General features: G+C 44.0%; 1 protein-coding gene across 1 annotated transcript in view; it reads right to left on the bottom strand.

Moving 5' to 3' along the window:
- LAMA3 (laminin subunit alpha 3) overlaps positions 1-13,519 on the bottom strand; it is a 184,312-nt gene that overhangs the window by 131,004 nt on the left and 39,789 nt on the right. Inside the window, exons 7-13 of the mRNA XM_063131300.1 lie at positions 12,297-12,412; positions 10,032-10,150; positions 7,237-7,327; positions 5,495-5,626; positions 2,955-3,017; positions 332-373; positions 54-194 (exon numbers count right to left, since the gene is read on the bottom strand). Coding sequence (XP_062987370.1) covers positions 54-194; positions 332-373; positions 2,955-3,017; positions 5,495-5,626; positions 7,237-7,327; positions 10,032-10,150; positions 12,297-12,412 — 704 coding nt within the window. The remainder of the gene's footprint in view (positions 1-53; positions 195-331; positions 374-2,954; positions 3,018-5,494; positions 5,627-7,236; positions 7,328-10,031; positions 10,151-12,296; positions 12,413-13,519) is intronic.

Below are 13,519 nucleotides of genomic sequence, written 5' to 3'. Positions count from 1 at the left end.
TGAAAACATTATATCAATACAATATCAAAACAAATAAAACCATGATTACTTACTTTGACAGAAAGGGTAACGGAAATAGCCCACCGCACAGCTGTCGCAGGTAATCCCTTGAAATCCGGCACGGCATTGGCACTGTCCTGTTTTTTTATCGCAGTCACCATCATTTAACACTCCTGAGCCATGACACTGGCAAGCTAGGCAGCACAAATTTTAAAAAGAAAAGAAAGAAGTGAAGCATTAACAGCCTTGAATGTCAAATGCACTTTGAATTGAAAAACAAATACATTGGCTAAATTCAAACTGCATCTAACGGCAGAATTGTAGAACTTACGCTGACAACGTGGCCCAAAAAATCCTGGTTTGCAGCCACCTCCTAATACAAAAAGACAGTAAAGCACAGCAATGTTACAGTACATGCGAATAAAATTCTCATGTAATAAAGCTTGGAGGGGGAGAAATAGCGCTATATTTCTTGTCCAAGAATATGTTGAAAACGTAGGGCAGTATCCAATGCTGCCCACTCATTAGTGGGATTTACCATTAGTGCAACAGGAAGCTAGTGGATCCTGAAACAGCTGTAAAGAGCGGAACTGCTTGTTTTTGGAATGGGACATACCAGTGGAGCTTGTAGAAGAAAGTTTTGCTGACTGTTTCTTTCTGGAAACAAGCATTTCCAGGGTTAACTTCAGAACTGCTACTTTTCTGTTGTGCTAACAGTGGTCCTGAGGATATAACAGAACTAGGAGGTGGCATAGCAGCAGTACTGGATACTGCCCATTAACTCTACATTGCTAAGGGAATTGCAGTTATATGCAGGTGCATAAACGGAGACCAAGTAACTGTAAGTAAAAGATTTTCAATGCTAAGACATTTTTTAAAGGCTTCATGTTTTAGGGAACCTTATGATAGATGAGCTCTTGACAAGCAAAGTAAACTTTCTCTACAGCTGGTTAATTTATTTATTTATTACATTTTTATACTGCCCAATAGCCGAAGCTCTTGTGTAGCACTGCATATACAGAATCTCCTGCACTTCACTTAAACAAAAAACACTATTCTTTATAATAGATTCTTAAAACAAACAGAAATAGTCTCTGTGTTGCTCTATTCATTCTAAGTAAGCAGACAAAAAATGTGGAGCTCAAACATAAGCAAAAGGAAGGTAGATGGACTAATACTGTCTGCTCTGACTGGCAGTCTCTCTCCAGGATCTCAGGCAGAGGTCTCTCACATCATCTACTTGCTGGTCCTTTTAGCTGGAAATGGCTGGGCTTGAACCTGGGACCTTATGCTTGCAAAGCATGTTCTCTGCCATTGAGCAATGATCCTTCCCCACCCCAAAGAAAACGAATGGAATGGAAGCAATACAACAAAGAGCCTGGTCTTATGCATATTTGCTTAGCAATCAACCCCACTGAGTTCAAGTGGACATGCTCCCCAAGAAGTGGCGTGCATAGGACTCAGACCTTACACTTACCAGATGCTTAAAAACACTTATTGCAATGGCATTTAGGGCAAATGTACACAAATAAAGCCCCAAGGATTTAGGTTTTCTCTTTGCTGTATTCTACATGGTTTTTTGATGGTTTATATGGAAAGCTCTTCTCATGTGGCTGAGCTATTCTGTCTTTCTCCAGTAACTTATGTGTGTATAATAAGTTCATTCTGGTACCAGAGAACTGAAGATTTGTACCCACCCTATCATAGATGGTAAATGGACTAATTCTCGATGGCTCAATGGACATTTCTTTGTTCTGCTATGATGTAATGCTATGTTCTGTCATTTGGTGCCTCTATCATACCATTTGCTATCTCCTTATTTAGTAGAATGTAATGCTGAAACAAAGCAACACGGGTGCTTCCATCAACGCTTTTAATGTGAAGTCAGTTTCTATATTAATGCAGTTTTACAGAGGTTCCAGTCAACGTCATCTTCCAGTTGTAATCATCCCATTTTTCCCCCCATTGCTCCTTCTATCTTATCTCTTACTGCAGAAAATCTGTTAAGGAAGGAAAGACCAGAATAGCAGTGGTAATTCTTTGCAGGTGTGGATAGGAACATGTATGTGAGAAGAGACTCATTAGGAGGCATTGTCCCTGGATAAGGTGAATGGCATGTTTGGAATTCTCCTCCCTTCTCTAGTGTCTGATCTGCATTTTTTTTTATTCAGAACCAATTAACAAGCAGGGGAAATCAAGCTGGCAAATTTTCTAGCCAGCTTGTGAAACTGACTAGATCATGTTGTCTAATTAGACCCAGTTGAGAAATTCCCTAGACTAGAGATAAGGCATCCACCTCAACATTCTCAGGTGAAATTGATGGGACTTACAGCCTAATTTGTACCCATGTTTACTCAGATGTAAGCTTAGCTACAATCCTCTTGCCCTGTGCTCTAGACACTTTTTAACATGGATAGACACACACACACACACACACACGTGCTAAAATGGCAATGAGAAGCACCCAGTTCAAAATGGCAGGAGAAGGGTGAATGTGGCAACCACTGAGGAGTGGGAAAAGGGAATTGGGCAACACCACCCACATGACTTTGTCCTGCCCGCCATGTGGACAGAACACCCCCATCCCCAAAAAGCACTAGATCTCTAAAGTGTGGATGGTAAATTGCAATTCTGCTTAAAGCTGAGAATGGTAGAACAATGATTGGTAGCACTGGGAGACGTTTATCTGGAAGCACCCAAAGATAGAACAGAAGCACTAAAACATAGCATCAGAGCACCAACCAAAAAGGGAAAAGCAATCACATGTTCCAGTCTAAGGAAGATGCATATACTGTATATACTAGCAGTCTTTAAACATCTGTATACAAATATAGATAACCACCCACAGAAAAGGAAAATCATACAGAGTGCCTATTATCTCAGGATTGTTTCTGTGATTGAAACCCAACCATTAAATGTTAAACTATGAACACAACAGAAAGAAGAGAACTTGCCAGTTATATGACCAGCAGGAGGATCTTCTGGGTTTGGAGTAGAAACAGGATAAACAGGAATCCCTTTAACATGGGAAGAGAGGGGAAAAGCAGCTGTTAGGAAAATAGCTAGAGACCACCTTATTTATTTACTATATTTATATACTGCCTTTCTACCAAAGCACTCAAGGAAATTCAAAGTTTGAAATAATGGGTTCTGATTGAATAGACATGACAGAAGGGGGGTTATCTTCACCCTGCCCTTTTGCTTCTGCTGGGTTGTGCCCCATTATCCTCATGAAAAGGAGCAAGCGCAGGGCTTACAGTATATGGATCATGGGGGGGGGGGAGCCGCTGCTGCCACCTCTGCCAGCCCTCCCTGGCTCCCCCCCACTTACTTTGTAGGGATTGAAGCTGGGGAAAGGGATAACCTTCCCCCCAGCAAAAGGAAGACTCTTCTTCCCACAGAGACAGCACAGAGGTGTTCTGACAGCCACTCAGCTTGCCAGTTCACTCACTCCCCCACTGCCTGGGTGGATGGCGACCAATCAGAGGTCGCCATCTGCCTGGCCACACTTCCAATGGGACCTTAGAGCAGCAGCGACACAGCGATGGGATGTCCTCGCTACATTCCAGACAAAAAACTTGGAGTAAATCCCCAACTTTTTTGCTTCAGAGCTTCGGGGGGAAACCCTGGGATGCCTGCATGGTGGCTTCTGTGTCATGTAATCAACGCTGCACCACTGCACACTCACCCCGGGGCTTTTGTCATGTATAGACAGCCCCAAGGAGGAAAAGGCAAGAAACAAAGATTAATTGATCGCATTTAGGTACCATGAGTTAGGATCACAAATGTCATTTGGTGCATTAGGAGTGATGGAGAAGGCCTCGCTGTGTCTTATCTCTGATGCAGTCAGATGGAATATATTTATTATACATTAATACACACATGATTTTTTTGGGGGGGAAGTAGGGGGCAATGGAAAGAATAAAAATTATTTGCTTCTTACCTTCCTTTTATCTCCCCAATACTTCTTGCAGCCCCACTTGTCACCACCTAACCCTTTCTTCCTCCTTATGCTAGATATCCCCTTCCCAATTCATCTTTTCTTCCTCACCCCAATCCCTCCCCATTGGGTTCATGTTCTACACTCTGTTACATAAATCTTCCCTTTTCCCTCAGCCAAATAATCCCTCTAGCTCATTTTCCCTCCCTCCCTTAAATTGCCCCTTCATCTCACCACCCCACATCATCTCACCACCCCACATTCGCCTAATTCTCTCCTTGGCTCCTTAACCTAGGGCATGTCTAGATGAGGCAATATCCCGGGGATTGTCCCAGGATTGTCCTTGTGCGTCCACGTGATGCACAGTTGAACCTGGGAGCGGGGAGGGATGATCCCTCCCTTTCCCCAGGATATCGCCCTACCTTTTAATCCGGACTTTTCATGCGGTCTCGGGATGATCCCAAGATGTGTGGCCAGGCATCCTATTTTGGTCCCAGCTCCTCGTGAGTAACCACGAGAAGCTGGGACCCAGGGGGGGAGGGGGAGCGGGGTCTTTTTTAAAAAATTAAAAAGTTACTTTTTTGTAGGAGTGCTCCTGCGCTCTTTTTCGATTAAAAAAAAAAAACAGAATGGCAGGCGTGACGTCCTCCGTCCTCCCGAGACATCATGCGCCACGTGTAGATGAGGGGGAGGATCTCGCAATCATCATATCAAGAGATCCTCCCCCTCCACCACCCCTTGTCTAGCCATGCCCCTAATTGTCTTGTTCCAGGCTCACCTTCTCTACCCCTCCCACTCCCAAATCTACCTTCGCCTTTCTCCCTCCTCCTCACCTTCCGCTTTTACAGCTGGGCTGAGAGACAAGAAGCAAGTAGCTGTTGAAAGGTGCCCCTGGATTTCTTGTTCATCCAGTAAACCCACTGGAATGCTAAAAGGACAAATTGCTTCTTTTCCTCTAGCTATTTTTTCTACAAAAATTGAGGGTTTCTCCCACAGACAGAGGCCCTCTCCTGCCCTGCTGACCTCCCCCCCCCCCACCCGGTATGCCTAGGGCCCTGGGATGTCTGCATGTGGACATCCTCCTTAACAAATATAGGAGAATCTAAAGTAACTTCTCTTTATTCTAGAAGGACTAATGGCTGTATTCTGACAGCAAGTGCTGCAGTATAATGGCACAGCCCTGAGACACACTTGAAACATTATACAGTATTGGAACATCAACCGCAACAAAAAAAGATGGGGGAGAGGAGAAAATTCATCCAGAGAGAAGCATTTTTTAAAATAGAACTCACAGGTGTCTGCCTCCCAACCCATTAAACCAACCAATCACAGAGATATTGGTTGTAGAATTCTGCTCTACCTCAGATTTCAGGAATGACAACCATTTCTATCCATCGTTGCATGGCAAAAAGAGAATAATTATTTGCTTGTCTTATTTGCAATATAACATTTATTTACTGACAACAATTTGGGGCACGGTGACTGGAACAAATGGATGCAGAGGGATATTTAATAAAACAGGAAACAAAAATGCAGAGATATGTTGATACTTACAGTAACAGAAGGGGAAACTGTGGTATCCATCAGCACACCGGTCACACATATTGCCCTGATAATTCAGTTTACAATAGCAGCGGCCGGATCCTTCCTCACAGCCATTGGAATATTCTGGATTGCAGCTGCAGACTACATTTAAAAAAACACATCATCCTAAAAGCTTTCTACGAGTGAATTTATTTATTTATTTATTGAAGGTTAACCTAAAAAAAATACAATTATAATTATATTTGTACTTGCTGCCTTGTGTATACAACACTGTAAGATTACTTAATTATATTTAAAGTGCTGTGCAAACATTATCACATCAGTATGCTGTTTTCCTATTGACAACAGTTTCGGTTAATTTTTCTTACACCATTAGTTTTATACATGCTTTCAGAATTACTCTTCTCACTGCAGCGCAGAAAAATGGTTAAAAACAATCAACGGTAAAACATTATTTTAAAAAACACACTGTTAAAACGGCAGAGCAGCAAAAACACAGCAGCAGTGTTTTAGACCAATTCAAGCAGTACTTTAAAAGGCCTGAGTCAATAAAAAGGGCAGAAAGTACAGGAGATTTGAGGCCAGGTGAGCCTCCCTGAAGACCACTTTCCATGGACTGGGTTCACCACTGAGAAAGCTTTTGCTTAACACCACCTCCTAAAGATGGGAGGGCACCAAAATAAGAGCCCTGAAGATGATCTCAAGGTTCATGTGAGACTAGGCCAGGGGTGGGGCCAGATAGGGCCACGCCCTCGATGTGGGTGGGGCTGTTGCTAGTGTGCAAGACACTGCAACAGCACTTGGAGGAGGTTCTTGGAGGAGGCCTTCCTTACTTTACTCACCCCATGCCTTCCCAATCGGAGAAGACATGGGGCAGATGAAGCTTTGACGGAGCCTGCACCCAGAGGAGCCACCTGGCTTCACCTACCCCATGCTTTCCCTTAGTCACTAGGCAGTTCTTCCTGTACCCAGTTCCATACAGGGATTTAAAAAGCTGCACCAGCAATCATTCACAATGGACTGACAGCCCGATCAGTTGTTTAAAAACTGGAGAGATACATTCCATTCAGCTGGTCCGAGCCAACACTCATTGCAATGTTCTGAGCCAACTGCCTTCAAAGGCAGCTCCACCTCCAACACATTATAGTAGCCCAATAATCCATACATTACTAGAGCATGGATAGCAGTTGCTATTCCATCTTTGTCTAGGAGTAGGAGCAGTTGCCCCTGGTGCATCAGTGCTAGCTTTTTCGGGCTTAGGGATGTACAGCCTGCATCTAGTGGGACACATGTGGCCCTCCCAAGGCTTTATTGCAGGCCACTGCCTCCAAATTTCGCCCCACCCCAATGCCTGCACTCTCCACTCACTCCCCCAAAGAGCCTCATGCAGATCACTTCTCCCCCTGCCCACCTGTTAGTGATGAAATAAGAGCAATCTGTAGCAGGATGGTTGGGCTATGGTTGTATGTGAGCATGTGCACATTCATGTATCCGTGTGTGCGAATGCCTGCATTTAGAGCCTCCAATCCCCAAGCTCCCGCTTTCTGCACTACTCTAGGATCAAAGCACTACGTGCTGACCTTCCCCAGCTTGGCACCTGCCAGATGTGATGGACAACAATTCCTACATCCCCAACCAGTATGATGGCCATAGGCATTTCTAAAATATATAGAAATTAACTCTGCCAATTCTTCTCATTCATTTCTTTTTGTGTGGGAGAATCATTTAAAGGTAAGCAAAATTGAACATACGTGTACATCCATGTGTTGCTGTCACTGGAACACCATAAGGACGGTAGTAACCCTTTGAGCACTTCTCACAGTTTACACCAGCTGTGTTGTGCTACGCAGGATGGAGCAAGAGAAAAGGGTGGCATGAGAGATGTGCAATTGCAAGAATAAGCAAGAAAAGAACTGAATGCTGGCATTTTAAATACACCAGGAAGGAAATTGATGTAGCAGAAATGCAGTGGAGTTGTTTGGAGCCAAGGGCTTAGAAACAAAACCCCATAGCTATCCCAGTGTGGTGGGCCACCAGGGTTCCATATGGGAACATCTCCCTGGACTGTGAAAGATCCCTAGTAATAGGCATTGGAGTAGCTACCCAGAAGACCCCAGCAGGAAGGGCTATAAAGGCATTCTGTTTAAGCTGGGATTTTGCCTGGGCAATGATCCGCTTTCCTGGCTCTTTCTGACTCTTGGCTTTGTTTCGTGGTTCTGACTCTTGCTTGGATAGTTCCGTCCTGCTTTTCAGTTCTGATTCCTGGTTCTAACTCCTAGCCTGACTCCTTAGTGTACCTCCTTGGCTCTGACGCCTGGCACAAATCCTGGTTCCAAATCGACAGCTCCCATGGCTCAACCCTGACATAAATTGCCAAATTTCCTACATGACATCTTGGATTCCATGACATTGCCATTAAAATAAAAAAGTAAATCAATCATCATTTAGTGAAATTAATATGACTACATATGAATGATTAATTCATGGCATAAATCTTGATTAATTGATTTTTATTTAATATTTGTTTGGTATTCTTTTAATTTACGTTAGGATGGAGTGCCAGCAACAATATTCTTCCATTTCTATATGCTGCAAAATATTTTTTCCAGCTCAGATAACATTTCAAGTCCAGGAAGCCAAGAAGTATTTTTTTTAAAATGAAAAGCATACCACCAACATATTTGGACAGCAGAAGTATTTAAACTTGGTGATCATGAAAAATTGGATCTACAGCAAGGAAATGTGTGTCACAATAAGATATTGCCTGATTTAGAGAACAGAACATACTGAACATCATTATCATTTCCCAAAGAAACAGACTCTCTCTGCATATCATGTCTCAATTTCCATCTAATTATCGCCCAGGCAAATATTTCTCATTGTGTTTCTATAATACAAAAGGATAAAGGGCAAGCCCAGTCTATACAGCTCGTCCATACGGAAGGAAAAGCTCTAATTAGATTTCATGGCTAAGCAGTTTCATCCAGATTCATTTGCACAAAATCAAATTATGGGCAATCAACCTCAATCACAATAGACAGAGTTTCTTAAGATTCCAGATACTTCCCCACTTTGATGATGTTCAGAGAAGACGTTTAGCTAACATGCTCTTTCATGGGCAAAAGTGCAAAGAGGAAACTCCACGCAGAAATGTCAAAGCAAAAACAAAGAGCTTCCCTCTTTCTCTTGAAAAACAATTTTTCTTTTATTTATATCCAGCTATGTATTTGACAGGGAGTGCTTTGAGTTTAGCAATGAGATCAAAAGTACACGATGGTTGCACTGCATGGTTCCTTTGACCCCAGGCCTCAGATTGAAGGCCAGTTGTCATTAAAAGGCACAAGCTGTACTAGAGAATCATGGAGCTTTTCTCTGAACCTCTTCCCCAATTTCAAATATGGCTTCATCTCTTCAGCTAGCCAAGTATAGGCTTGCCTCCCCATCTACTCAACAGAACCAGCATGGTTGTCTGCATTAATGGTCTGATGGAGAAACTCCCACTCTTCCAATGCGTTTTTGGTCTCATGGGATCCATTACTGCAGATTTTCAAGAACAATGAGCCATGGTAGCTGTATGGTTTCTTTTCCATTGACCTTTGGGCCATATGTCTACGGTCAGAGTGCTGGATGATTAATCTTTGTCTTGTCAAAGGGTATGGGCCAAAATTGATCCCTTCTCACACACAGACTCAAGGCAAGCCAAACCATAGGTTATTCATCCTGAAAGGCTTGCTCCCATTAGTTACATTGCTATTGGCTGTGCCTCTTCAGGTGGCTAAAAAATAACATGCACATAAATGCTTGCAATGTCTGCTCATAAAAAGTCCCATTCAACTCAATGTGAATTGCTTATGTATACACATGTAGAGGATTGTTCTGTGAATCTTTCATGATTGATGTTTATATATCAAGAGATCAGGGATTTGTGGGGCCGCTATTTGGTTGTAGATATATACAAGTTTCAGCAATGTTTCTGGGTGCTTTTTTTCCAGCCCTTCACATTTCTATTTTGGAGGCATTTTTAGAAAAGACTGATGGGTATTTTCAGAAAGTCTTTAATGGTACGATTTCAAAATAAAGAGGAATAAGATAAATTAAGAACAGTTTAATATCACTTTAAAAGGAGTTGTTTGGTTATATTTCAGTGGGTCATTGTTTGTGACAAAAAAAATCTAATTGAGATTAGGTCCTGACATTTTACATGCATTTCCTTATGCATTATCCTGTGACTGCATAACTCAGTTAAAGGGTTGTTATTGCATTGCTTGGACTAACCATTTTAGGATTCAATCCTAAACACACTTAGTACTCCTTAGTAACTCCATCGAAATCAATGGGATCTACTTTTAAGTAATCATGCATAGGATTGCACATTTAGGGATCAAAACGTAATAATGACTCAATGGATGGAAAATTAGGCTCAATTCTCCAAAAGAGACAAAAAAAATTGGTATGCCATTTTCAATTCTCACTTATTTGTACCCTAAATGACAAAGTGTGTGTGTGTGTGTGTGTGTTTGTAGGTGTGTGTGTGTGTGTGTTTTACCTGACAGTTAATGCAGACCCCTCCACCTTGATACTGTCCATAGCGATTTAAGCTCTCTTTGCGTCGTTCAACCTCAGGATCATAATAGCAGTCAGTGGCATGTCCATGGCAGTTGCAGGCTGAGAGATGAATGGTTAGATTTCATTATAATAATGGGGTAAATGAACAATGAAACACAGAAGGAGGAGGAGGAGGAGGAGGAGGAGGAGGAATTCCAAATGTCCATAAAATGTAGCAAGGTCATCACAGTCTGTTCAGTCTGACACTATACCACCTGGGACAGTCTCACTCACCACTTTCTTGTTAAACTTGCTACAGGGAACAAAAAGGTCATTTGTAGGCTTTAAAGCGCTGCATAGCCACAGGTGTCATTTCTTAGTGTTCTTAGTACTTTCCAAGCAAACAAATTTCAGCCAAAATAGTGTCCCAAGAAGCAAGGGCAATGTCAATCTAAGCTGATTTTTTTTTTTTTTTTTTTTGCCAGATGTCCAGCTGAGTTAGAGGAGACAGGAATGAGGGCAGGGAGCCAGATTGCTGCAGCATCAAAGCAAAACGCTGAGATACCATAATTGCTTTCAGCAGAAGAGTTCATAGAGCAGGAGTGGGCCGGCCACAGGCCGCTTATGGCTCCCTGGCCTTTTGCTGTCCCCACTGCCTCCCAAATCACCACCACTGCATTGCTGCCAATGCACTGGCAAAGAAGCTTCCTTTTCACTTTACAACCAGGCATATGGGGCATGTGCCCCAGGGGCTTCCAGGAGCACAACTATGCATTGAAACAAGGTGCACACTCCCCACATGCCTTGTTTTAAAAGGAAAAAGCAACTTTATGGCTGCCACCTGATTGACACCAAATTTTGGCAGCAATTTGGCAACAGCAGCAATTTTGGCAGTGGGGTACACCTCAAGGTGCATTCAAGGGTGGGAAATTGGCATCAGACCTTCTGAAGTGACCCATTCCTGTCTTAGCTGCCACAGCTAAGACAGGATCTCTGTGGCAGCTGGAAAATTGGCAAGCTCAGATCACACCAAGCTCTGGAATACTGGCAGATGACACATGGCTTCAGTGGATGACGTCCCTTTTCCTCCCAACCTCTTGGTGCTCTCAAAGGGAGAAATAGCTCTTCTTCTACAGCCTTCAGCTGGCTCCATTTTTTTCTCCTTTTCTGTGACTGTCCGCAGCTTGGCAACTACTGATGGTGGTTCCTAGCTTCTCCCCATACCAAGCCCAGTCTGCTGATGTCCTCAAGATGTTTTGGTCTATAACACCCAGCATTCCACACCATTGGCCATGCTGGATGGGACTGATGGGGGTTGAAATCTAAAATATCTGGAGGGCACCAAACCCTCAGCCTGATTTCAAGTATATGCTGCTGATGCTGCTCTCTCTCTCTCTCTCTCTCTCTCTCTCTCTCTCTCTCTCTCTCTCTCTCTCTCCAAAGCATATATTTGCTTCCCCTGCCACCAGCTTTTCCTTCCCTTCCTACGACAGCCTTGTTTTTCTCTCAAAATTATTCCAAGATTCTGGGAAATTGAGCCCAGGGCATCACTCCATAGCTGTGAGCACTCATATAAACTTTCTATCTGTCACAAGTAAACTAAATGCTCCATATTTGGGTTCAAATAGTTCTGGGTGATCATTTATTTGATGCTTCTTGAAAAGATATGTCACATTATTTACTTATTCACATCCTGCCCTTTTAATAAAACCAGATTCTTAAACTTCCATATCACTCATGTGGAATTCAGGTATTGTTTGTTCGGACATGCCTACTTTCTATCAAATGCTTTTGCAATGCGTATCACTTTCAAGGTTAACAATTTAGGCAGCTCAGCTTGAAATGTTTGTATGTCATATTTTCTAAGTCTTTTATTGTATGCTGTTTCCATACTACTGGCGTGTACACACTTCACTGTCCCAAACATGGCTGTCAAAACCATAGCTTACAGTAGCAAAGCATGTCTCTATTGCGAGTCAGAATTTTATTCCAGAAAAGAACCCTTCCTGTTTGATCTGAACAAGATACAAAGAGTTAGACAGCCAACGTTAATGGGCATCTCCTATTGAAACCAACAAAACCAAACTGCTACTTCTATGTTCAAATACTAACAGCATGGTTGGTTCTGGATAGGCCATCATGAGGAAATCTGGCCTTTGGGGGGCTTGCTGGATTATCTGTGATAATCTTGAGGACATTAGCTCTTCACACTTTAAACCTATGTACCACTATAAGCATTCAGAAAGCATATTTCTATATTACTTACATTCACAGAGATTTGTGCTGCTGGGTGTTGCAGGTTGCCAGTGTTTCTGGTTGTATCCAGGGCAGCAATGGTCACAGGTTTCCCCACAAGTGTTGTGCTGACATTCACATTGGTACCTGGATGTTTAAGTAATTAATTCTCATTTGACATTCACATTGGTACCTGTTTTTCACGGTAGATGGGAGGGGAAACTGTAGTTGGATTTCCCCCTCCAAGGGTGGGCCTCTCTCTCTGCTTTCAGAAGGGGAAATCCACCATATCCAATGGCTTCTGGGACACCCTCCCAAGGACCATAGGATTGTTTTCTGAGGCTGCTTAAATCCCACTGGTATTGGAGGTAGTCAGATCCAAAAGATGACAGAGCTCCTGTGCCCTTAAAATTGTTAGGTGATTTCAGCATGAGTAGCTTACATGACACAAGTGAAATTTCATGTCCTTTTTTTACATATGGCCACCTTAAACTTCTATGGAATTCAAGCAGCTTTACTGTGTTCACGAGAGCAGTCAAAATGAATTTGGACAATGAGGTTATTTAGGGCCTTGCTAGACCCTGCCGGATAAGCCGGCAGGGAGGCGTGGTGACGGCGCGCTAACTTTAGCGCACGCCGCCCCGCCTCCTAGACGGCCGCTGCGCGGGGACTACGGAAGCCCTGCAGCGTCGGCCTTTTTTTGTTGTTGTTAAAGGGGTTACGTGCGCCCCGAAGACTTCGGAGAAGGTAAGTGTTTTTTTTTTTACTTAAGCCCCCCACCCTTTTTTAAATTAAGCCCCCTGCCCCCTGCCCCCTCTTTCCCCGCCATCCCTCCCCATCCCATGTGTCACCCTGCGCCCTCCCTCCCTGTCCCGTGTATCGCCCTGCGCCCTCCCTCCCTATCCTGTGTGTCACCCTGAGCCATCCCTCCCTGTCCCGTGTGTCGCCCTGCGCCATCCCTCCCTGTCCCGTGTGTCGCCCTGCACCCTCCCTCCCTGTCCCGTGTCGCTCTGCGCCATCCCTCCCTGTCCCGTGCCGCCCTGCGCCATCCCTCCCTGTCCCGTGTCGCCCTGCGCCCTCCCTCCCTGTCCCGTGTGTCGCCCTGCGCCCTCCCTCCCTGTCCCATGTCGCCCTGCGCCCTCCCTCCCTGTCCCGTGTCGCCTTGCGCCCTCCCTCCCTGTCCCGTGTTGCCCTGCGCCTTCCCTCTCTGTCCCGTGTCGCCCTGCGCCATCCCTCCCTGTCCCGTGTCGCCCT

Source organism: Elgaria multicarinata, chromosome 7 (assembly GCF_023053635.1).
Source record: "Elgaria multicarinata webbii isolate HBS135686 ecotype San Diego chromosome 7, rElgMul1.1.pri, whole genome shotgun sequence".
NCBI lineage: Eukaryota > Metazoa > Chordata > Lepidosauria > Squamata > Anguidae > Elgaria > Elgaria multicarinata.
The sequence above is the reverse complement of the archived record's forward strand: the minus strand, read 5'-3'. Positions and strand labels throughout refer to the sequence as shown.